This window comes from Mus caroli, chromosome 1, assembly GCF_900094665.2.
Source record: "Mus caroli chromosome 1, CAROLI_EIJ_v1.1, whole genome shotgun sequence".
Classification (NCBI taxonomy): domain Eukaryota; kingdom Metazoa; phylum Chordata; class Mammalia; order Rodentia; family Muridae; genus Mus; species Mus caroli.
The window spans coordinates 27,425,077-27,452,395 of record NC_034570.1 but is presented as its reverse complement, the minus strand read 5'-3'; the positions used below and the strand labels follow the sequence as shown (position 1 = coordinate 27,452,395).

General features: G+C 37.4%; 1 protein-coding gene across 3 annotated transcripts in view; it reads right to left on the bottom strand.

Annotated features, from left to right (window-relative positions):
* Khdrbs2 (KH RNA binding domain containing, signal transduction associated 2) overlaps positions 1-27,319 on the bottom strand; it is a 465,344-nt gene that overhangs the window by 49,129 nt on the left and 388,896 nt on the right. For all 3 annotated transcript variants that reach the window (XM_021163203.1, XM_029479380.1, XM_029479419.1), the window contains exons 7-8: positions 26,090-26,172; positions 2,356-2,414 (exon numbers count right to left, since the gene is read on the bottom strand). In XM_021163203.1, coding sequence (XP_021018862.1) covers positions 2,356-2,414; positions 26,090-26,172 — 142 coding nt within the window. The remainder of the gene's footprint in view (positions 1-2,355; positions 2,415-26,089; positions 26,173-27,319) is intronic.

Genomic DNA, 27,319 nt, shown 5'->3' with positions numbered 1-27,319 from the left:
GAGAGAGAGAGAGAGAGAGAGAGAGAGAGAGAGAGAGAGAGAGAGAAGAGAGAGAACATGCAGGAGCACACTGGGAATAACAATAGCATGAGTCTTTTGAAACCTCAAAGCCTGCCCTCAGTGACATACCTCCTCTAACAAGGCTATTACTCCTAATTCTTCCCAAACATGTCTTATTAAGTAGGGACAAATTATTCAAATACAGGAGCCTATTGCAGCCATTCTCATCCAAACCACCACAGAGGCCAAGACAGATGGGGCAATGATCTTGGCTCTGAGGCATATTAGGTACGTGAATTTGATCTCATTTGGGTTAAACTTAAGAAAAATGATGGAGGTGTCAGATTATCCTGGATACAGATTGACCAAAGATAGGTACACTGTTGTATTCTCTATGATAAAAGCAGAAAAACTAAGTTTATATTTTATTCATTGATCATCTTCAGTAAAAAAAATAGAGAAGACATGTTACTTGTACAAGTAGAGACAGGCTTGGAAGAAGATTAGTATAGTTATTTTTTGTTGAACCTAGGGAACTGTAGATACCTTGAGGTGTTTAGCCTTCTACCTCAACCTAAGTGGGTAGTGGTGACCTTGCCAAAATTAAAATTGCTAGATTCTCTTCTTGTTTCGAGAATCATTGCTAGAATTTCTGGGGAGAGAACATCAATATGGTACTTTCAGATTCTATTTTTTGTTAATTATTCAATGAAGGAGAATGACTTAATGCTACAGCCTTAGTTCTTCATTTCTAAAATGCAGGTGATGTTTGAGAATCTTCCTAGAGGATGCCGATGGAGACTATGGAAGATATGTCTATAACTGTTTTCTTCTCCACTTCTCCTTTGCATCCCACTTACTCAGACCTGTATTCAAGTCCTCTAATGCAACCTTTACACCCAGATCCCATACTTTCTAATCAGGGTCATTCACATTAGATCTAGACTTCCTTAGGATTTGCTTAGTCCTGAGTCATGGAAAGTACCCTGATGTGGTAGCAGCACTGAGTCAAGTTCCAACTATTGACAAAGTACAAAAACAGAAAAGGAGTCTCAGAGCTATATTTTCATACTGACTTCTCCTTTGTCATAAATTGCTCAATATGTTCACATAAAATGAATAAATGTGTAATAATTTATATGGAGGGCATCAATTCTTGCTTTGCATTGGTTATAGCGTTATGTTCTCTTGCTGGATATGGCATTGCATTACTAAGTAATGACTGTTTCAAAGCATTACCCCATTCTTTGTAATCTTTAGTTTTCCTTCCCCCACCTGACCATCTGTGCCTTCCTTCTCCCACCTGGCAATCTGTCCCCTCCCCCATCTGACCATCTGTGCCTTCCTTCTCCCACTTGCCTATCTGGCCATCTGTGCTTTCCTTCCCACACATGACCATCTGTCCCCTCTCCTACCTGGTGATCTGTGCTTTCTTTCCCCCACCAAACCATCTATGCTTTCCTTCCCACACCTGGTTCATCTGTGCTTTCCTTTCCCCACCTGGCTGGTCTTCTGTGCCTTCCTCCCCCTACTCCACAACCATTTGTGCCTGTCTTTCTACATCCTGACATAGCATTACACTTTCATGATATGGCATTTCAAACTCATTGTTTTCTTCATTCTCCATCAGAAGAAGAAGGATTCTTGTTATAATTTTAACACAAACCCAAGAATATAAATTTCTAAATGTCATTTTCAAGGCAAACTTGCTAAATAAAAATTTTGTAGAGCCAGACATGACCCATCACAATGTAGTATTATCCTGACAGATCACAAGAAGTCAGCAAGTATTTGTGAAATAAAATTATGATTAACTTTAGTGATACTCGATTCAATAATACATTTTGAAATCAACTTTACAGACTAATATTTTATTGACTGTTTCTTAATACATACAAGAAAATGTTATTTAGGATTTTAAGAGCTACATATGATGGATAAATAATTTGAAAATCATTTCATAATAAAAATATTTATGAACTTTCAAGTCCAAATATATTTTAAATGTAGATTATACTGATATCTTTGTTACAAAAGGAAAGACACAATATCGATGTTACACTAAAGACTGGACTATGGGCATGCTGAAACATGGCGTCACTACTGACTGCTCACCAATGCTGTGGAAATGATCTATGATTGTGATTAATTTCTTTTGAAATTTTGATCGAAATTGATCTGTCCAATTTTCTGCACTGGTTCTGTAAGTCAAATCATACTGTAGAATTACATAAATCAATGTGGCAGACACTTCTGTGTAAATGGGGCAGTGCGGTAGATATAGAAATAATTTCTGAGTTGTCAGAGACAGATGGGTGTTCTGATCTCTTGACCATAGTAAGGAAAAGGTCTTACCGTAGCTGTCGTAGGCATCCTCATTTACTCCATGACCGTAGTCATAGTATTCAGGCACACTGCAACAGATTTAGACAGGAATCAGTGGTTCTGTGAGGGGGAGAATCAACCCAGAACTTCACAGAACCTTCAGCAACAAAATACAATCTTAAAGAAATACTCAATGATTAAAATGGAGGTTACTGGTAAAAGTACTATGACTGTAACACCATCATCTTTCTTTCTATCATCTATGTATCAAAGTATCTATGTATCTATCTATGTATCTATGTATCTATCTATGTATCTATCTATGTATCTATCTATGTATCTATCTATGTATCTATCTATCTATTATTTACGTATTTATTTATGGAATATTTAAGTTGGTCTTTGCCTCCACCTTCCTATTTGACACATTAAATTTCTCTTCAAACACGGGCCTTAGACTTCAAAAGTTGATGATAGAAAAAAAATGTAGTCTATTTTTAAGACAAGGCTGCTATACACAGTGGTGATCTGATTTATGTGGTCTTTACTGACACGTTTAAAAATATGTATCTTCTTTTTCTGGTTATAGACTTGTCAACTATTTAACCTATTTACTTTCCCTCGGTATTTCCACATTCAATAACTACAAAAATGGCACTGGGTTCTGTTTCTGTTTAAAGGTTTACAGTGTCTCCCTCACTCATAGTCCTTTCTTGCTTGGCCCTACTACACTGCTATTTTCCTGTCACAGGCCTGATTTTAGTTAGCATCCATGCTTTGCTGTGATTAGTTCTCTCCCTGTGACCTTTCACAGCATATTTCTCAGCTTCCTTTTGATGACTTCAGGCTGCTATTGCCATCACTCCAGTAAAAGAATTCTTATTTTTCTGTATTAGTAAGCTTTTCATTTCCTGACCACCTACTCTCATCCATTTATTAGAAATGTTCTCTTTTCTGTCCTAATTCCAAGAACAAGCTCATTGATGGCTGTGTTTAAACACCCACTCTATTCTTAGGACTTCTAAAATATGTCTCCACCTTTGGCACTTTGCCTCTGTTCTCAAACATGTGATGGTCTAGTGTCCATTCCTATTTGCTTGTCAAAATGCACTTTTACAAATTCAAAAGTGAAAATGTTTTTTTTCCCACCTCATATCTGTTTGTTTCACATTCTTCTATCATATTACTGGAAGTATGTTAGTGCCACTCAAGTGGTAATATGTGGGCTTCTCTTTCTTATCTCATGTGTGATGTTCAACCTGAATGGCAAGTTCCTTCATTTCTACTTGAAAATATGTTCACAACCTGAACATGCCCCAACATTTCCACAGCTGCAGCTGTAGCAAAAGAGTTTGCCATTTCTCTCCCAAATGATTCAACCTTCCACTAACTGCTTTTTATGCTCTGCTTGCTTTTGTCTTTCTATTTTTCTATATAGCAGCCATTTTTATAGATATGTTAAATCATCTGTGCTCTCTACTAAAAATCCACAGATGTCTTCCCAATGTCCTTTAGTGGGGAAAAGGCAAAACAGTTATAAATGTCTGTTATCAGGCTGCACTCTTTCACTTCCTCCTTTATTCAATTTAGGGCACACCATGCCAAAGAAAGTTTTCAAATTATGAAGACATACTACTACTGCCCAGTGTTTTCACAGTTGCTGATCTGTTATGTAGAAAATGCTTTTCCTAAACGTTCAGTTTTACTATTTCTTTCCATGTTTGTAAATGACTGACACCACTTGCAAATGGTTCTCCTGGTTATTCCGACTACATCCAGTCACACATGCCCTGTTTGTTCCTCTTGGCATTTGCTAATCACAGCCTGTTTTCATGTAACATAATGACCATATGCTCATTTTCTTAGCAGCTACTTTCCACTTATGCTTAGGCTTCTAGGTTTGCATGTTCGCTTTTCCCTGATTTACAATCAGTGTCCCAGACTGACTTTCTATAGCACTGGCTGGCATATGACAGCTTCTCCAGATTTATGACATACAGGAGTCCATTGTCTATAGGAGGGTAATTATGGACTTAGGCATAATGCAACTTGGACATTTTGAGAATAATACCCAAGAATTAGGAGTTATCATTTTCATAATTCTTATATTTCATTATTGATATAGGTTCTATAGTAAGAAAGAAAAGTCTATACCTTAGTTATGAATATCATACTTTGCCTAAAAAGTTCACTGGATTAAATTAGCCATAATCCATTGTCATCTACTTGCATATTAATTAGTTAAATATCTTAGTATTACTAATTCCTTGTATTGGCAGCATTAGAGCTTAAACCTACTAAACAAGCATTCCATCACTGAGTTCCACTCCTAGTCCCAAATTCCTTTCCGTAGAAGATGACGAGAAAGTGATCTCATACCAAATATCAAATGGAAAATAAAATCTGAGAATTGGTATAGGTGTCAAATATTAGGGGAAAAGACAATACAGAAGTAACTAAGATAATGTGCTTTCGAATGTTGGTCTTATTCTTCTAGAGTCCTCTAGATATAAACAGATCATGTATAAAGACTTCATTGAAAGAAAAGGCGCAGAAAGAAAGAAAATCTATATATACTTCAGAAAGTAATGAGAGACATAGAGACATTTGATTGTATTTATTTTCCCAAGATGCAATTTATAGTGAACTGTAATTTTAGCAAAAGGAGCTACAAAAAAATAAAAATACTTAGCACACCTTTACTGTTTTCAATATTTATACAGAAGCTCGTAAAATAATGCTGAATCTCCCCATCTTTTTATCATAGGTTAGTGGTGCCGACTGGTAACTGAACATTTGTATCTTCTTTCATACATATATCTTAATAGAGATGATGCAAACTTGGGCTCAACTGATGACTCAGATGTTCAGAATCAGTGTCTTCTTACAGAAGTTACACTCCCGGCAGCTAAGTCAGTTAGCTCACAACCACCTATAACTAGAACTTCAGGTCATCTGGCGTTCTTTTTTAGAGTCTGCGGACACCTGCATTCATGTATATAGGGTCCTCATACAGATTCCACAAATTTCTGACTGCCATTGTGTTAAGTTTCTGAGACTCGCCATGTTGCAGACAAGAGAAATTGATTTAATGATCAGCACTAGAAGGGGAGGATGCTGATATTGGTAAGAGCTTGTCTTTGAATAAACACCTGGTTCTATTTCCAGGAGTACACTGTCTTCGGATAGTATTTTGGACACTATCTGGTGCCATTGCTGTTATATTATTGGGTTCTCATCAAGATTTGGATTGAGGAAGCCAATGGAGGTCAAAGAGGAGCAGCTGGGAGAAATAATATAACAAAGAAGCTACAATTATTGTTTCTCATGAAAGACATAATCACACCAAGAAGGAATTTTCTCTTTCAGATTATAAGATGCATAATGGAAAGACACAGAAAATGATGGCTAACTGTCATGATGGCCTAAGTAGGGCATAGCTCTCAGTATTATTTCCATAGGAAGAGCTTTACTTTGACAAAGAGTTCTTTCTTCTTCTTCTTCTTCTTCTTCTTCTTCTTCTTCTTCTTCTTCTTCTTCTTCTTCTTCTTCTTCTTCTTCTTCTTCTTCTTCTTCTTCTTCTTCTTTTGACACAGAGTTTCTCTCTATAGCCCTGGCTGTCCTGGAACTCACTCTGTAGACCAGGCTGGCCTCGAACTCAGAAATTTGCCTGCCTCTGTCTCCCAAATGCTGGGATTAAAGGCGTGCGCCACTACACCCGACTGACAAAGAGTTCTTAAGTAATGAGTATATCCAGATATATGTACTTTTGTGACAAAATGAAGAAGCCAAGCCACAAGCAGAGGAGGTTCAGAAAGGCATAGTTAATACTGCTTTAAGGTGCCCTCACACTTTTCCATTAGGTTCTCCAACACTGATGATTTCCACAACAATCCTTGCACCTTTGATATGCTCTGGTAGGATGGAAAATATACAAATTGCAAAGTCTCCAAAAAGGACAAATGTTGAAGTATTCCCTTCAGATCTGCACACAGATACATCCATTACCCAGGAGGATGCCGGAGAACCTTCTTGGAGAGCTGCCATGACTCCCAGAAGAGAGAATCAAAACCTACAGATGCACTAATCAGAAATGTATTTCACCACTCGCCTATCTCCACTTGGCTGGATTTCACAACTGTTATGGTCGCTGAGTCTTCACTGTCTCATTTTTTCACAATCATAGCTTTTAGAACAATTGGTATGTTCCTTTCTCAGCACTTTATACTGGGTGTTTTGTATGGGGAGAGGTAGGAAGAATCCTGTGCTGATTATTTTACAAGGTACCAGACCTTACAGAATCACATCCATACCTAACTGGTCATGGAGATGTGTACATTTCAGAGATCCTGGGTTTTGAGCTAGTTCCAATAATTAGAAGCTGAGATATTCTACCTTGGGAAAATGTATTTTTTTTATAACAGAAAGAAGAAAAGTCACTTTCATTTGATGACTATGGAGAGGACCTAATAATAGAATACTTCTGGTTATCTCCCTGAAACATGCAGTACTTTCCTTCTTACGACACTGCCTGGCTCAACATTCCCCGATGCCTTCTATGACGTGCAGAGTAGTACTCCAAATTCATTACAATTTATGTGAAAGTAAATTCCCTTTCTTCTATTTCTTTTGGCCTCTCCTGAAACTGGCTGGAAATCTCAGTGATTCATCCCACTTTGAACAAGTCATGTTAGCAGTAGTAGCCCAACAATCTGGGTCCTTGTGAGGAGAGGTAGGTCGCAGGCACCCATCATCTCCTGCTACTATTGCAGCAAACCAGCAAGCTCTTCTCAGTGCCTCCCACACAAATGTGGTGCTCTCCGTTATGCAATTTAAACCCGTACCTCACTTATCAAAGCTGACAATAAAAGAATGCCCTGGTGGCATTAATATATGTTAATATTTGTTGAATGGATGAATAAATAGTAGATTTAAAGAAGCTAAGGAGGAGAACATCATTGTATTTCAGTATCAGGAACACTGAAGCTTATTTTTTTTTTAAAAGAGATGGAATATTGAAAAGACATCTGCTTGCACTGAGAGCAATGGAGCAGTAGTATAAACACACACACACACACACACACAAACATACAACAACAACAACAAAATCCAAGTTACTTATTTCTTTTTTGATGTAAATGATTTTAGTTAAACTTTAGAACTAACTATTCTGTTAGGGATTCTATCTCTTATATTCCAATTATTTCCCATTTATTTTTCAAATATTTGCTAATATTAAAGGCATTTTAATATAAGATGCTAATAACTATATATTGTTCATTTAAATCATAAGAAAATTCAGGTTTTATATGTATGTGAGCTCTTAGAAAAATTATATCCAATATGGCCATGATAATAACTATGCTCTCAATCATTAATAATGCCCTAATTTAATTAACAATTCTATAATCCAACAGTGCCAAGAGACCTTTTTCCTTATATTTTATAAAATATGAAGTAGAATGATACAGAATTGAGAATTAAATAATCAGCCTGTGTTTATACAGAATTCATTGGTCCTCTTTAACTGACTTCAAGAAGAGAATAAATGAAAGAGACATAATGATAGAACAGTTTTCAGGAATAACAAATAAAAGTATAAATACCATAGTTTATTATGATTAAGGTCACTTTAAATTTTAATCCCATTTTTCTTTTCTATATTTAAGAAATCAAGCATGGTACTTTGGCTCATATAAAGAGAAAAGTGATTGCTATATTTAGGCAAATTAACATGTTAAAAATAATGCAATAATGTGAACATCACATCTGAAGCTATGTAATACTGATGTAACTACACTTAGCATTTAAGAAATCATTCTCAACTATTTTCCTGCACTTACTCTGCACTCTTGCTTTCTTGTCTCAAGAGAAGTCATGAAGTAAAAAATGTCATACCCAGGTGCATTTTCATCCTAGCATCCATCCCCAAATTACCAACTGGATATTTTCTTTATTTCCATGTTTGCATATATGACGTTAAAGGCCTTCTGATAAACCTCATCAGCTCTGTGAAAATCTCTGTCTACAAAGCTGTAAATATCAATGAGTAAAACATGTAGGTCTATGTGTGTACTTCAGTAGCATTCTTAATGATAATAAACCATTACTGGCAGGGAGACTCTAACACTTTATTAGTCTTGTGCTACCTCCTGATTCTGATGGGTATTCCCATGTGTTCTCAAATTGGGGCAATCTTCTATTATTTCCTGTATTAAAAATGAATTTCTTCAGCACAGCATCAAACTGTGCAAACCTTTACTGGATCAAGACTTATTTGCTACCAGGTTTTAAGCAATGACTTCCTGTGTCTATTCCTTGTATTTTCCTTGTGAAGCCATCACTATCCCTGCACACTCATCTCCTAAAGTAGTCTTTCAATTTCACTGTCCCAAGCCATTTAAAGTAATGACATAATGACCACAAAGTTACAATAATAGCGTAATAAAAGCCTGGAAGCTGTGTGTATAGATATGTTGTCTATTCTGTACAAATATCATAATAAAAGGGAATGAAAATATCCTGATGGGAGTTACAGTACAGCAGAAAATCAATTAAACAAGTGTGAAATATTCTTTCCGTAATTTTTTACTTACTGAATACTAAAACCTTCAGAGTTGGTAGGCATTGCCCAGGTCAGAAGGAACAAGGGAGCCAAAACTCAGACAAGAGACTGTGTGGCTTCTACTGCTGCCCCAAAGTATCCAGGGAGTCAGTAGGTAGAGTAGCCACCCAATATTTGATCTGGGGTAAGAAATGGAACAAATGTTTAAGAATCTGTCTCTGTGTGATAATAAAGTCTAAATGTAACCAGAGAATCAATAGAATACACTGCATGATATAAGATAGGGCTGTAGACAACAAGAAGCTACTCTAGTTGGATTTTTTTTGTTGTCGTTGGTCTCATTTGTGTTGAGAATGTGAGAGTGAATCTCCCTCTTAAATTGTGAGAAATAATGGGTAGTGAACAGCAACTTATGTGTTGGAAGTCAACATTTAAAAATGTATTTACCATCTGTGGGGCATTGGGCTATACACAGGCAGTATGGTCTCCAGTCGAGCTGAGATGCTGAACCCTGGGACCCGGTGGTGATAATTCACCTACACGGGATAGAAGGAGTTCTCTCATGTCTCCTGGAACTCTGGCTCCTGTCCAAGTTGCTGCCCCCTACGGCCCCCACAGGAGAAGCATGGTTAGGGTAGGCAATGCCCCAAGCTTCTAACCTTCAAGCTAGACTCCTCCCCAGTTACCTAGCAACAGTAAAGATAACAGCATACCATAAGAAGGGCTGTTTGGCCCCTCCTCACTTTCTTGCTCTCTTGCTCTTACTCCTCTTACTCCCCTTAAACTCTTCTCTCCTCTCCTTTCAATCTCTTTCTTTCTCTCCCTCTTACTCTCTAGCCTTTCTTCTCTCTGTTGTCTCTCCTTTTCCCCATCTCTCCTCTTGGCCACGTGGCTGCTCTCTCTCTCTCTCTCTCTCTCTCTCTCTCTCTCTCTCTCTCTCTCCTCTCCTTTCCCCCTGCCTTTCTATAATAAATCTCTAAAACCATAGACTATCTCTGTTCATCAAGGCCCGCTGTGCTTACTCTCGACTGCGTGGGAACCTCTTTCTCTATGCCCTCTCCCCCATAACCCTGGGGCTGCAAGGTGTTGCCCCAGGGCCTCCTGGTTCCAGGGGCTTCCCCTTGTCCACCCCCTCATTGAATGGGGTCAGTGGCTTAGATGCCCACCCGGGGATTAGTGGAAAGTGTCTGGCAGGCCTCCCACGTCCACCTGCCCAGAGCATAGAAGGAACTCTGGTCGGACATGGGCTATTCTCCCTTCCCCTTCCTTCCTCTATACCCCTTTAGTTCCCACAACCATCTATTGTTTTTAACACGTTGGCCTAAAGGAACATTTCAAGACAAATGTTGATTGATTTCCTTATATGTTTTGATGAATATGTCATTTTAGAAAAATCATTTAATCTCTTCGTACTCCAGTGTTCACTTTTATTGGTAATAATTTTATAGCCCTCAAGTATTAAGGGCATAACCTCTGATAACTCTGGAAAGTGTCCACAATATATCATGTGCTCGACTGCTTTTAGTGAAAGATCCTCCCACCAATGAAAGTATTGCCACATGGCTTGGTTTTTTAATATTCATAAAGGTTGAAGTGCCAAGGAGGATATCAGGTTGAAATATTCTGAGACATTAAATAGCTCTACATGCCTCCCTAAGTTTCATTTGATGGTAATCAGTGTTCATAGGATGAAATATAGGCTGATTATTCATGAGGTAAGTGACATATTTGTTCTGCTTATAGATTAAGGATCAAGACAGATGATCTATGTAAGGCATCCAGTGTAGAATTATTATCAGCTTGGCAATGATCGCCATTACATAAAATGGGTATTTTGAGAGTGTTGCATATCAAGCAGTAGAGAAATAGATTTCTGTGAGCCACTGTTTTCGGATCTAACACCACTCATACATTTCTTCAACTAAAACCTTCTTACAAAGCACTATTTTATCCTCTACTCCCCATTTAGTTTATTATCTTTGACTTGTTTTGACCCTTTCTTGTATAACTGAAGTGTGAGAAAGTTTATAATGAGAACATTAATCTTCTGTTTAGTTGCACAAAATTATTATTAGAATGTAGCAATTATTTTCAGAAATAAGACCATCAAATGACTGATTAATTAGGGTGCATGGCACATGGCATTGTTAAATGAACTGTTACAACTACATAGAAGTTACTGAACTTGTCTTGAAACCGACACAACTCAAAATGCATGCACATATTTTTTTGTTGTTGAGTCATATTTCATATGTTTCAATAGGATTTCAGCACTGAACACATTGGTATCGTTCCTATTTATTTAAATATAGTAGGTTACTTTGAGACTGCAAACAGCGAGATGCTGTGGCCATGTTGTAACTGTGATTCATATTATTCTCCATTCAAACCACAAGCGTATTCTCTCCTGTGCTGTTTAATGTTCTCAATCCACTTGCTCCCGATTCAAGAGCTATTTACACACAACATACTTTGGAAGTTAAACACACATGCATAACTGAGTCTGAGGAGGGAGCATATACATTTACAAAAGGGATTCTGTTTTGACGACATGTGAGGCTACATTCATCACAGAAACAGCATGGGACAGATGCCAGGCAAGTCTTGTACTGTTCATGAGTAAAAATATCGTGAAACATGTTTACTGTTAAATATTAGAAGTATGTAGATTTTGATGGGAGCCTAGCAAAATAATCATCAGAGAGACCAGAGAGACATTATCCAGAAGGTGATGTGAACAGATGCAGAGTCCTAAAGCCGAACAGAGCTCCGGCAGCTCTGCTGAGGATGAAGAGAAACTATCAGAGAACCAGAGGGATCAGGGACACAAAAAGAACATGGCTCACAGAAAAACTCAATGGGAATCATGGGGTCTCTCAGAGATCAGGGAGTCTATAGGGGTCTGATCTAGGTCCTCTGTGTAGATGTTATGGCTGAGTAGTAGCTTGGTGTTCTTGTGGGAATCCTAAAAGTGGGAGCAGGGGCTGTCCCTAACTCTTTTGCCTATGTGTGGGCTTCTTGTCTTCAAACTGGGTTGCCTCATCCAAACTTTGATGTGATGATATATGCCTCGTCTTATTGTAGCTTGTTATGCTGTGTTTGATTGATGTCTCTGGGAAGTCTGCTCTTTTTTAAGCAGATGCTGAGTGAAGGAGGGGTGGGTCTGGGAGAGAAGGGGGGTGGGAGGGAGAGATTAGAGGGAGGGGAGCGAGTGGAAACTGGTTGAAGTACAAAATATAAGAGAAGGATACAAACATTAAAAAATAAAAAAGTATATAGATTTCTTGAAAAATGGCGAGTCAGAATTCAAGCCCTGTGACTTCTCGCACCACTGCCGCAGCATGTTTGAATAGAGTCCTTCTCCTTTTAACATCCGAGGTACCCATCAGTGGTACCCATACACAGTGCAGTGCAGCAGGAAGCCATAGTTCTTTCCTTACCACATGCCTCTAACTATGGTAACCTTAACTCTTTGCACCTAAGAAGGTTTCATCCTCCTCCTAGGATCCAGGTCAACAGTCAGCTTCTCTCGAAGGGGTCATCAATGGCTCTCCTGTCACACTTGTTTTCTGTAAGATTGTTCTCACGTTCCCACACAGAGTACCTCCCCACATCAGACCTCTTTTATTTTTCAAAGTTCTACATCGTCTATGGCAGTGACTCTATTAATAGCTAATACGTACAACACTATGCTAAAATGAAGATTCACACTCGGACTCAACTGTCCTTGGCTGGCGTACAGACATTGAAATTTCACTTGCAGTGATTCTGATGTGGAGGTTCAAGTCACTCTTTGTCACATTTTGCAAATGCAACAGGACCCTAAGAAAGAAAACCACGCTAACGGAGAAGATGTAATTCCGAGCTACACTTCTGTTTCTAGACATCTTGCACAAAGCAGAGCCTCTATATGGTGGCCTCATTAGCACTGCTGAAGGATGATGCCTTTGGAAAGGCTGGTGTGTTCCCTGCCAGGCCCCTCTGCTTCTCATTTGTTCCCTTCTCAGGTCTCAAGGAATTCAGTTTTATTGAGTATTGGGTAGCTGAATTCCACAACTATTTATGTGAAGTAAGTTTGGAAAATTTAAAATTCAAACACTCTGGAATTTCTCATTTTTAATTTCAGATCCCCAGAGTCTGTAGCCAATTACTCCTTCACAAGTTCTCTGTCAGAAATAAGCAGTCGGATCCCAAGCCAAAGCAACAAGAAGCTAGTTATGCCTATTTATAATTCACTAGGCATGGTTAATGACTTGCATGCAAAGTTATTAGCATGTATCTTGGGCACAGATGTCACTGAGGACATTGTATAATGCTGTACGCACATTACTTTGACTTTCTAAAATAAAATAAATTCTAAATTGAAATTATCTGGTTCACTGTATTGCAACTATAGGATAAAAGCCTATACTTGTTTTAATCCCTGTGTGTGATATGTGTGGATATAAGGTGTGTGTGTGTGTGTATGTGTGTATATGTAATATATGCATATATAAGTGTGTGATATATTTATAATGTATGTGTGTGATGTGTGTTTGATAAGTACGATGTGTGAATGGTAGTATGTGATGTGTGTGTGTCTGCATGTGTGTGATGTGTGTAATTTGTGTACAGTTGATAGTGACATATCATGCCATGGCCCTCAGTGGAGCTCAGAAGGTCAGCTTGAGTACTGTCTTTTTCTTGTACCTCCACGCTATCCCTGCACATGTCCGGGTAGATGACCCTTAAGCTTCTAGGCTTCTTTTCCTCTCCCTTCCATAACAGCACTGGGATTTCACGTATGATGTCAGGCCTTTTCATGGGTTTTGGACATCCAGCCTCAGGACCTCATGCTTATGTGGCCATGTCCCCTGTTCTGATAGTTTGTCCTAATATAAGGTATTCTTTTTTCCCTTTTTATTATTTTTCTTTTGACATATCTATGACTGTGTATTTTTAAATTCATAAATGAAAACTATATTTTATAGTATATAATATTATTTTTTCATGTATGGACACAATTATGTATGTGTATCCATGATGGATATATACAGCTTAGAATTATATAACAATTAAATGCAAATCACATAGATATTATTTTAAGAGTTAATTTTTTGGTAGTCATAACACTTAAGCATTTATTTAATGTCTTCTATTATATGTGATATGATTAGCAACTATAGACATTGGAGGCACAGTAAGTGTTTCTAGTGTATTTTTTGAGAATATTTTCCCTAGGGTTCATGATCTCAACATTCATGGATGGTTGACTCTGCTTACAGTAGTGGATATGAATTTCCTCCCTCTGAGTGGGCCACAGTCCAGTTAAATTAATCTGTTAGTTACCTCTAAGATACAAGTGCCACTATGGTACCCTTGGGCACATTCAGTCATGTTGGTCACTGTCATTTGTGGGTTAGGACTATTGCTTATGTTTCTCACCTGGAAGCATTCACAGCACCTCTGCTGTGATGAGAGGTGGTCCTCAGAGAGGAGACGTAGCTAAGTTCCAGTTCAGTACTATCATGTATTAGTTTGTGGAGACCTCAGCAGTAGGGTCTTAGCCTCATGTTCCTGTAGGCAACCAAGGGCAAAGGCAATGGCCTATATTGTTTTTGGGGAACTCTTAAACTCCCCTGTGCAATAATTTTAAGAGTGGTTTCCTATGCTAGGAACTGGGGTTTTGAGTAGTTAGTCTGTGTCTCTTTGATGAGGCAACTGTCAAACCAAGTAGCATGGCTTTATTTAATATATATGGGATATATAATTCATAATGTATGTTTTAAATTATATAGAGAGATTATACCATCAGTAGTTTTCCCTGTTCATTTTCCTATTTCTCCCTTCATAGATCTTGTATCATGCTAACTTCTAAATATGTGGAGTTATGGTCAACAAATAACAACATGCAACACTCATCATTCCTCTTCTGAATGACCTTACTCAGACTCATATTTTCTGCTTCTACCTCTATACCTGGAATATGTCATCATTTCATTTTTCTTTATAGCTGAATAAAATTATATCATATATACATGCTAAATTTTCCTTATCCATTCATCAGCCAAAGGGCATTGAGCTTGTTTCCATTTCCTAGTTATTGTAAATAGGCCAAAAATGAACATGGCTATAATATGAGCATGGCGAAATATACTGAATCCCCTGGGCTTATGGTACAGAGTAGCAAGTATAATTGATCATATGGTAGATTTACTTTGATGATTTTAAAATCATAACAAAAAAAGAATGTTTTGTATTTCAGTGTATCATATTGGTTTAGTGCAAAACATTTTTAAATTTAATTTTCTTTAGTTTTTGAGAGTTTTATAATGTGCACGCAATGCAATTTGATCACATCGACTATCCAGTCTCTCCCCACACCTTCTCCCTCATTTCTCTTCCTCATTCCTGCACCTTAACTTTATGTCTTCTTCTTTATAAAGCACAGAGTGCTGCTGCCACATGCAGAGGAATGGGACCATCCACTTGAGTATTGACAGTCTACCACAGACCATACTCCTGAAGAAAACTGACTCTTCCTAATCCAGCAGCCATTTTGTCCAACAGCTCTCATGAAGGGAACTTGAGTTTCTGAGCCTGTCATCCCATTCATGCTAAAACATCAGTTGGCTTCATCTTGTGCAGGTCTTGTGCAGACAACCATAGTTGGTGTGAGGTGATGAGAACAGTTCCACCATGCCCAGAAGATACAATTTGCAGTAGTCTTTATTTACCTCTGGCTCTTACAATCTTTTTTATTTTCATTCACAATTTTATCCCCAAAACAAAGATAAGCTAGGAGATGGAGGCTGTAGGTTTCTTGAAAATCTAGAACTGTGCCATATGCTTTCTTAGTCCTTGATAATGTGTTGAGCCTTTCTTATCATTTCAGTCCTAAGTACTTTATAATTGGATACTCTGGAAGTACATGTGGCTCTTCAGCAGTAAATTACACTCCAAGATCTTTGTCTTTTTCCTGGCTTAGTTTTACCCAGCAGTAAAATCCCAGCAGAGCATCAGTTCCTGAAAGCCTTATGGTACTGCCTCTTACTCTCCACATGAGAGCTCCTCAGGTTTTCTCACATTCTCTCATACTCTGGTTTCTAGCACATTAAATATTAACTTGTTTTCTCCCTGACCATTCACATACATTGTCTTGATCTTCACGCCATCTTTTGCAGACCATTTAGTGCCTTAAATGGTAACTCTGAGTGAATCATTAAAACCACGGCATTGGGAGCAGTATCTGTACATTGATTTTGCTTTTACACTCACTTGTGTACAGTAGAACTTAGAAAATAGTGGGCTTAATATTTAGTTTATTTCACAAAATGTTTAACATCTTTCAACATATTGCTAGCATCTAAATATATTACACTGTTATTAAATAACTGATTTATCAGGCTATGTTTTCAAAACATGACTGCTATAATATTTTCCATCCCTGAGGCACAGCAGTTGTCAATCTACCAGTGATGTCTAACATCTCTGCTTTTGAATCTGGATTGACTGTAATTCTCGTGTAATTAAGGGTTATCCCCTTAATTATCCCCTTATTGGCTATATCACAACAGGCAATATAGCTTCTGCTTGTGGTTTGAGATACCCATCTGACACAATGAGCTGCCACACTGTATGCACAAAAGACTTATGAGCACTCTACACAACAGTTCCATTCTGATGCTGAAGAAACATTTAATCAGAGGCAATCTTCCCATAACGCCAATGTCCTGTCACTGAGACTATTGGCCTCTGTGCCATCCCAGACACAGTGGGGCTGAGGCAAGCCATGGCTGTACCTTGATGAAATTCCTAACGTACAAAATGTACATTTTTGTTTTAAATGTCACTACTTCTCAAGTGTTTTTTTGTTTGTTTGTTTTATTTTGTTTTTGTTGTTGTTGTTGTTGTTTTTATGTAGAAACAGTGGTTAAAAGCCCAGATTACTTGGCCCTGTGAAGACTCAAGGCCCCAGTGTAGGGGAATTTGAGGGTGGGGAGGCAGGAGAGGATGGGTAGAGGAACACCCTCATAGAAGCAGGTGGAGTGGGGATAGGATAGGCAGTTCCCTGGGGGGGGGGGAGTGGATAACATTTGAAATGTAAAACAAGAAAATATCCAATTGAAAAAAAGTACAAAAAAATAAACAGAAGCCCAGATTCCAGCTTTTATTCAAAAGGGCCAAATAAAGACTAGAACCCTTGGCCACCTTCATCATCCTAAGGGCCACATGGTTGTAGCATTCTATGTTTGAACAAAGGGTGGTTCCAAGTTCATTCACAGTGTTTGCCACTCCTTATTTTATATTTTGACACTCATATATTCAGTGGCATTCTTGACTTCTTCCACATGCCATTTCACTACATGTTAAATAGGTTTCTTTCTTTCTATTTGTTGATTATTTTATTTTTGGTATTGTCAAGCTTCCCCACCTACCACTTAAACAAGCTTTTCACCTCACCTGACCATCACAATGCATCCTTGCCAACACACTGGGTTGTTTGAGAGTTTATGCTGATTGAGAACTACTGATTTCTGGAGCTCTGATTGTGTATGGTTTGCCCACCCACTCTCAAGTTTCCTGTTGAGGAATGTCTCTGATCCTAAATTAACCTCGTGAGATTTCTTCATCTCCATAGGAGAGTGAGCAGACATCTAGCTTCTGTGGAAGACTGATCCTTCATGTGCCTAAGGACAACATAGTTTCTAACTGGTCCTATTAAAGTGCTGTGGACAGGTTATTTTTGCAAGCAGTCTAGTTATCATGAAAGTTAAGTTTAAATGAATGAAACATGGTTATCAAAAACACTGACTTAGAAAAATTCATCATTTCCTTTACATTTATGTGGTGTCTCTCTGGTCTATATCTGAAATAAGTATTCAAAAGGTAACAAGTTCATCTAGAAACTGAGTTTCATTCGAACAATGTGAAATCTACATTTTATTCATGCAGAAATTTTTTATAGAGCATGAACATAAAACTAATTTGTACAATAGCTGTGGGAAAACATCTCAAATTCAATAATCCTATAAATTTAATAGTATCATGGACGTTGGCAAAGAGAATTGAATTTAAAAGTGGAGGTGAACAGGTTTACAGTGAATGGTGACACTTAATAGAACAGGACAAGCAGTTATCTACCTAATATAATAACAATAACACTTATTAAAGTATGGTGGGTTTTATACTATGTGTTTATTAGAAGAATTTCCATAAATGCAGCATTAAATGTGATGCTCACCTGAATCTCACAGCCTGAAAAAATAATTGAATAATTTGATTTTTCTCATGTTTTTCAGTCGGAATATTTTGAAGCCTGAAGGTAAAGCCCTGTATTCTTGTGACATGCAGGTACCCTCTGTTTTTTTCAGGTGTGTATTGAAAATGTGTTGAAATTATGATCCAGTTCAAATTTCCAGGCAGTATTTATCAGTCTTTATGTTTAAGGCTATGTAGATGTAACATATAAGGGTTTGAATTTACTGCTGGAATTAACTACAACTTGAAATCAGTGCCTTTGTCCCATGGTGCTGTGGGGGAGCACAGACTCCTGAACACCCCTGACATGAGCACAGAGCTACTACGGCAGTGGCTCTGATGAAACACCAATGGTAAGCAGTCTATTAGCAAGAACATGGTGGCTCCCATCCTTAGCACTATGAGTACTGAGGTGCAAAGAACTTCTAAAAGTTGGTCTAGGAATGTGATTGTCCATCTACTCTGCATTTCATGTGTTCACTGTACCTTTCAAAGAACAAATGAATATTTTCAAACATGCAGAAAAAGTCGTTTAGAACCTCAATACATGACTGACTGTTTCCATTAAAATTTCATGCCATTGTTTGAACCTTCTAACAGCTGATATGGATCATTACAATTCCTAGTTATGGTAAGTATATTACAAATTTTGGATGTCCTGATAGGTCTCCTCCACTATCTTTCTCAAATCCCTTAATCCTTCTAGCATCAATTCCATTGGGAGGATGACTAGTGGCTGCTCCATCTCCTGCTTCCTAAAGTGTCAAGATGGTGGGAGTCATGGAGAGAGAGACTGTGGGGAAGTCAGCGATGCTTCAATATCTATCAGTCCTTTAAAAACTTTTCCTTTCTACTCTGAAGTGAAAGTGTCAGTTCATGTCTAGTGGCTTCACCTATGGGGTTCTCTATCTCCCTTTAATTTCCATTTGGGCTTACACAACAGTTACGTCACACGTCTTGACCTCTCAGATGACTGACATCTTCCTTGTGGCCATCTGCCAGTGAAAAATAATCCCCATACTACATACACCTCCCTAGAAATACCTTAACCCTCTCATCCATCTTCCAGAGCAGACATTGTATACAGTGGACAATATAGGCAATCATATGAGTAGATCTTTTACACTAAGAATTTATAAAATCTTAGTATTTCACACCTAAATCAAACTTCAGACCTGATCTTTTAACTTTCCTTTGTGGCAATAGCATTTCTATCTAAGTAAATGAAACTTATATTCCCATGTCTATGACTTGCTTTGATATAGATTTTTTTATATTGAGAAATGTTAGCAAAATATTCATGAAACTGTGTGATATATATTTTTAAGAAGGGTGAGCTCTGAAAATGTTAATGTCTCAAGGGGTAGATAAAAATACGGTAAATGACAAAAGATTACTTGGTCCAATTAAAGGTGGTAAGCTTATAGTGTAACTGGTTTTAAAACCAAGGCTTCTCAAAAGTGAGTCACCGTGGAAACAGCAGTAGCAGTTCTGTACTTTGGAGATTGCATAATCACTCTGAGATCTATTCTTTCACTTTTTCCCCTAGACAGAGATCAAGGGAAAAAGATGTTTGGAGATCCTTATACTGTTAACACGCTCAGCAGTCATTAATGTCATTTAATTAAGCTGTCTCCTGAGCACAGTTTGGTACAGAACTTTTTCTGATCCATTTGAAAAGTTTCAGAATTCATGGTACCTTATAAAACAACAAGGGGCTAATTATGCTGTTCCATCTTTTGAACTGCAGTGAACCTTTACAGCTATTACCTTGTGAACGCCCCTGGAATTTCTGCTGAGGATAATACAATGGTCCTGGTAAGGTAGGACATGGCTTCTGCTTTACGATTCTTACAACTCTATATTCATCTCCTGACTAGCATCTAAAGGAGCCCCTTTTATTTCAGACAGATTATACGTCTCCTATTTAGATTCCAGAATTTAACGTTAGCATTTCTTCTGATTTTGACTTTAACAAAACAAATATGATTTGTATTATCTACCAAAATATTCAAATTGTTTATAAATGTTGGAGTTATGTTTTCATATATTTCTTTTCACATTATTTCTTTTACTACTTTATTTCAAGTCTTACAACATTTTTTTCTATTTCTAAATCTGTCTCTCTCTCTCTCTCTCTTTTGGTTTTGGTAATGCATAAAATATATTCAATAGTGAAAGCATAAAAGCCATTGTGACATTCTACTCCTTCCATGTTGATTGGCTGCTCTGACTGTATGGAAAGCCAACAAGTTTAACAGTGGGTCTGGTTAATTTCATGTCTTTTATTTGTAGGATTTTTCTTTCATATAATAAAGCTTAAAATAAATTATAAAGAAAGTCTTACACTAAAAGTTCAACTAAGGAGTCATGTCTGAGAAAAAAAATGAGAACTAATTCTTGAGAAAATGGACTTCATTTCACACCTAATTATCAACACCTTTTTATTGTAAATGGATCTTCAGATAAATCATTAGCAAAAAATATCATATCACTTAAAAATTAAGTATTGTACGTTCTATACTGTCATGTATCCATTTCTACTTAGTAAGTGCTTATTTAACCAGACTTTTGTGATGCTGGGATACATTCTGGGGCCTTCTTCAGACCACACTGTCAGTCTATCACTCAGCTGCTACATCTTGAACCATTCTGAGTGTGCATGGCCAGGGAACACAGATTTAGGTTAACCCAAATTTCATGTTCCAACATGGAAGCAGCATAGTGAAGTTTTATAGTTTTACAGAACAAAGAAAGTTATAATTCAAGTCAAGTTCAAAATGAACTGGGGATACACAACAGAGGCAGTTCTAGAAGGGCATGGTTAGGTTTCCTATAGGCCCAGGATGGTATCTGATGACATTCTTCCCCAGCTGAATTGCTATTGCTAAGCATACCCTTTCCTCATATTGATGCTCTAAATCCTCCAGTGTTCATCTTTGTATCTGTAGTACATACTGAGATTATACTAACTAAAATCTCCAGACTGTTTTATGAAATGATACTTCTTACATTGATGCATTTATTCAGATTTGTTAACACAAAGGTATCCTCACTTTCCGTCTCTCTCTTTCTAATCTGTTTCTTTTTGTTTGTTTGTTTCGTTTTTGTGGTTTTTTGTTTTGTTTTTTGTTTTTTGTTTTTTTTAGAGACAGGGTTTCTCTGTGTAGCCCTGGCTGTCCTGGAACTCACTCCATAGACCAGGCTGGCGTCTAACTCAGAAATCCGCCTGCCTCTGCCTCCCAAGTGCTGGGATTAAAGGTGTGAGCCACCAACATCTGGCTCTAATCTGTTTCTTATCTCTACTCTTTTTCCCTCTTACTATGTAGCTCTGGTTGACTTGGAACTCATTCTGTAGGCCAGCATGACTGTATTATGTATGAATTCTCATGCAAGATTTTATATTAGTCATGATTGAACAATATTTGATAAAACAGAAATTTATGATTATTGCCAATTATAAGATTAGAATTATTATTATTCTCTTAGTACCTGTTTTCTTTAATTAGTAGAAAAACTTATATAGGCATAAACCACCCCAATTTAAGCCAGTATTTTATGAAAAGCAAAGCTCAGTGCTGGATTTGGGTTACCACCCCTCCAACTGTTCAGAGCATCTTGAAGTTCCCTGAGACAATGCAGGGCATACTATGCACCATTTATTACGGTTTTCCACTGTAATTGAGGTGTGTGTGACTATGTTGCTGAAGACACCACACACTTTGGTCATAAGCTATAAAGAGATAAGGGTAATAACTAGGTATCTTTCTCCTTGCTCTCTAGTTTCCATAGCACAGGGAGGTGCTATTTAGGCTGTAGTGGAGAAAAGTTATCAATTGTTGGACCCTGCTGTGTACAATGTGAGCAGCAATAATAACTAACAAGGCAGCATATACCCATGATTCCAATAATGGCATGAATGTTAAGGGGGCAAACAACCACTTTCTGATTAGCTATAGGCTGTCTGCATAGGAGGCAACACACAGTACTACTGTAAATCTAGCCAAGGACCTATGGTTGAGGAAGTCATAGACCCCCCAGGAGTGAGCATTTACTATATTTGCTAGAAGGCAGATTACATTCCAGTGCGTTGCCCCACTCTACACCTATATATATAAGGACATGCATTGTGGAGTCACTGGATTTTAAAAATATGTAAATAAAAAGAAGCCACAAATTTGGGAGACATTTGGGAATAAGGGTGGATTTGGAATGACTTGGAGGAATGAGCAAGAAGTAAACATGATAAAAATGCATTGTATACATTTATGGAACTCTCAATTTATAAAAATAATATACTCAACAAACAATTACACCAATGGAACAGCAGGACTGAGTATAATACACAAACACACACACACAGGTAGATATGTATATAGATATGGATATGGATATAGATATATAGATATAGATATATCAGCATATCTTTAATACATCTAGTTGCAACAATGGTATTAGAAATATATCACATGATACATTGAAGAAAGAACAACAGCTACAGAAATAATAATAGAAAAATTAGAGAAATTTACAGAGAAGCATGAAACAAGATATGTATTTCCTAACCTCTTTACAAATCAGCTCAAAATGTTTTAAAGATATGTTGGTTTGACTAGGCATGTCTCCATAGACCCATGTGTATAAATACTTGAGCCATAGAGAGTAGCACAATTAGAAGGTATGTCCTTGTTGAAGTAGGTGTGTCCTTGTTGGAGGAAGTGAGTCATTGTGGAGATAGGCTTTGAGGTCTCATGCTCAAGATAGGTCTTGTATGGTACTCTCATGCTGTCTGCAGATCAAGATGTATAACTCTTAACTCCTTCTCCAGTACCATGTCTGTTTGCTTTCTGCCATGATGATAAAGGACTAAACCTCTGAAACTATAAGCCAGGCCCAATTAAATGTTTTTCTTTATAGGAGTTACCATGGTCTCTTCATAGCAATAGAATCACTAAGAGAAAGGATATTACTGTGAGACTTGAAACTAACACTCCTAGAAGGAAGATCCCAGCACAGGCAATACGTTTTGAAGTACAACTCTAAACTTAATAGAACAAAAATAATTCAATGTCAAACAATATTCTGTCAAATAAAATCATCATTACATAAGAATATGTTCCTAAGGGTGAAAGAGACAACCAACAGCATAGAAGAATATGTTTGCCAGCTATTCCCTTGACAGATAACCAGTATCCAGACAAGACTGAGAGTTCAAAATATAAATAATTCAAGAAAACGATAAAAAAATATTTTAATAAATAATTCTCAAAAAAGCACAAAACACAAATGACATATATATATATATATATATATAAGTCTTAGCCATCAGGGAAATAACAATCAGTATTATATAGGAAGTCCATTTTTTCACCAGTGAAAAATAAAAATTATCCAAGAAGACAAAAACATAACAATAAAAACAAAAATCATGCTTCCGGGGGCTGGAGAGAAGGCTCAATGGTTAAGAGCATGAACTGCTCGTCCGAAGATCCTGAGTTCAAATCCCAGCAACCATATGGTGGCTCAGCAACCATAGGTAAGGAGATCTGACACCCTCCTCTGGAGTGTCTGAAGACAGCTACAGTGTACTTACATATAATAAATAAATAAGTCTTTTATAAAAAGAAAACAAACAAAAAACTGACACATCCTAGCAAGGTTGTAGAGCAAAGAGCATCCACACACACAGTGGGTAGGAATTGAAAATATTACAGAAAACTGAGTACGAACTCCTCAGCATCTAAAAGCACAGCCTCCATATATTTTAGCCATTCTCTACCTGGGTCCATCTGCAAAGCAGATAAAGTCAACATGTGAAAGTGACTCCTGCCTGCTGTTGCAGACTGTGGGTAGGTTTATTAGAATCATTAAGTGATGTCTTCTGCCTACATGTACATCTACAGAAGATGGGTGTGCATGATTGTTTTATGTCAGCTTGACATGAGCTAAAGTCATCTGTAAGGAGAGAACCTCGACTGCAAAATACTTCCAGAACATGGGCCAGCAAGCCATTTTTTTTAAATTGATGAATGATGGGAGAGAGTCAGGTCCATTGTGGGTGGGACCAACAGTCTTGGGTTTTGTAGCAAAGCAGATTTAGCAAGCCAAGGAAAGCAAGACAGTAAGCTGCATGTTTTCTCCACTCTGCCTCTGCACCAGCTCCTGCCTCCAAGTTCCAGCCTTACATGAGTTCCTGTCCTGACATTCTTCAGTAATGGACTGTGATGCAGAACTGTAAGCCAAAAAACAAACAAACAAACAAACAAAACAAAACAAAAAAAAACAAAAAACAAACAAACAAAAAACAAAAAACAAAACCCTTCCTCCCAAAGTTGCTTTGGGTTATGGTGTTTCATCATATGAGTAGTAACCCTAACTAAGACAATGGGCAATAGAAAATGTTCATGTATGTACATATACATCAGAGTCTTTTCTACTCCAAAGGCTGAAATCTTGCCACATGCATGAAAATAAATAGAAATGGAGATTATCATATCAAGTGAAATATGACAGAGTCAGAGACAAATGGTATTATTTTCTGATACATGTAGAAACTGAAATAACAACAAAAGGCCCTGGAAGTGGAAGAGCATCTACTAGGTCTATTGGGCCTTGGAAATGGACCAGAAGGGGAGGAAGCAAAAGGAAAGAGGAAAGAAGATAGAACCATCACTTGACATGAGGAGCACATTGATAGGAATGCCACAGTGAATCTTATTAATGATCAATACATGCTAATATTCATGAAAAAGAACAAAAGGTGAACTCAGTATTGATTAACATGGACACCTCAGAGCTCCCAGGGACTAAGCCACCAACCAAAGAGCATATGTGGGCTTGTCTGTAGCCCCTGACACATATGTAGCACAGAACTGGCTTGTCTGGCCTCATGGGAGAGGATGTGCCTGTAGAGACTTGATGTCCTAGCGAAGGGGGATGCTGGGGGAGTGTTAGGTGGAAGTAGGTACATGAGGGGTCTTGGTGGGTGGATGGGTGAGGGAGATGGGTGTGTGAGGGCACACACTTTCAGAGGCAAAGGGTAGTGGAGATGGGGTGAAGAACTCTGGGATGGAGGACCAGGAAAGGGGGGCACATTTGGAATGTAAATAAATAAGTTAACAAAAAATTTTTAAAATGAAAAAGGAAAGGCTGTTGTTTGTTTATATGGCATTGTAGAAAGGGCAAGTATATAGCTATAAAACCAAATTGGGGATTCCATAGCATGTTAAGGAAAGGGGGTAAGAGATGATAACAAATATCATTACAAAGAGAAACTTTGGGGCTGATGGAATTCTCTACATATGTGTTATTTATGGAGCTTGTTATACCATAGCAGACATTTGTGAACCTCTTACAAGGGGGGTTCTAAATGGGTAAATTTTATCAGTTGTAAGCAGTATCTCACTAAATCTGACTTTCAAGTAGTACAAATTTATTAACATTACAAATTCTAGGTCAATGTAAAAAGATATTCAGCAATTTACAGATAGTGATGAGAAAGAAGAGGAATATCTTTTATTTCAGGAGATATTTTTTTTCAGTTGCCTATTTTCATCTTATCAATAACACTTCCTTGTGATTTGCTTTATAAATAAAAATTACAGGTTTGCAAAAAATGTCACATTGAGAAAGCTGCCTGCTTTGTTAATTAAATTACAAGTTCAATAAAATAGTTTCTATACACAGTGGTGCTTAGCTAAGTATAAGACTCTCTAATGAGTTCACTGGTATTATAATCACCCCTCCTCAGGTTACACACTATTGTTTCCTTGCTTGCAGTTATAGAGCTACTATATTTTACCTCTTATGGTTTAGTAAGCAATTTGATAATTTAGGAAGGTAATGGAGATTAAATCCACTGCTTGAAACCCTCATATAATCTAACTATAATTCACATGCATATTATAAAATAGAGCAGAGATAACACCTGGAAGTGTGATTCGCCAGCAAATGCCTTACCTTTGTGTTGGGGTCACGTAGCTATTATCATAAGCCTCATAGGTCTGGTCATCATATTCACCCCCATAGCCATCATCATACCCCTGAAATATAAAGAAATACAACATTTTTAAACTTATGAGTCTGCTTTGATTTATTTATATTTTCTAAGAATTTATGTTCCATAAGCTTGGGTTAATTTTTATGCTTGATTATGTTTGAATATATTTACAGTTTCCATATAATCTTAAAAAATAGGTTTTTTTCTATTTTTTGAGGCTTTGTGTGCTTTTTAAAATAGACTGAAAGAATATGAAGTTGGTTGGGTAAGGAGGAGGTGGATCCGGGAGTAGTTGGAAGAGGAGAAAGAAGATGAGGAAAATATTTGTGTGTATGTGCATATATATATATATATATTACATAACATAAAATATGAAGTATATAGGAAATATTTAGTACTTGTTAAATAAACTCTCAGTCTTCAATGACAGAGAAACACCTATTGTGAGATGCATTTACAATGTTGATATGTAATAAAGATCAGTTAAGAAATTTAATCTAATCCCTCCCTTTCAGAATACCATGTGTAAGAGCTACAAAGAGATAACTCTTCTGGTAGAGGACTCTATGTTCAGGTCCCAGCATGCACACTGGGTGTAACATCAGTTCCAGGGGCTCTTGCATCCTCTTCTGACCTCAGTGGTACCTTCACTCATGTGCACATTATACCCCACTTACACATACATAGACACACAGACACAGATAATACACATAGACAAAATTACAAATGAATTACAATAAAAATAAATTATAGGTATCTAGGAACACTAGCCTAACTGGTGTAAACTATTGGTGGCAATCCTACTCAAAGTTTTGTTTTCTCTTGATAACCACCATTATTATTAAGACAGAAAACTTAAGAGTATAGGATCCTTTAATTGTGATTAGGTTTCAAGTTGGGAAAGTGGAGTCATTATTGAAAAGGTAAGTAAATAAATGAATGAACGAATAAACGAATAAAAGGAGAGAGAAAAAGAAGAGTGTGATTGAAGAACTCTATCGTTTTTAAATCTCATAAGCAATGTGGTGTGCCAAGTTTGCTGAAATCATGCTGACAGAATGCCTGAAGATTTGTCATTCTGGAGCGTGCAGGCAGGCTAGCAATTATACACTGCAGCTATCAATCACTCTATGAGAGAGAGAGAGAGAGAGAGAGAGAGAGAGAGAGAGAGAGAGAGAGAGAGAGAGAGA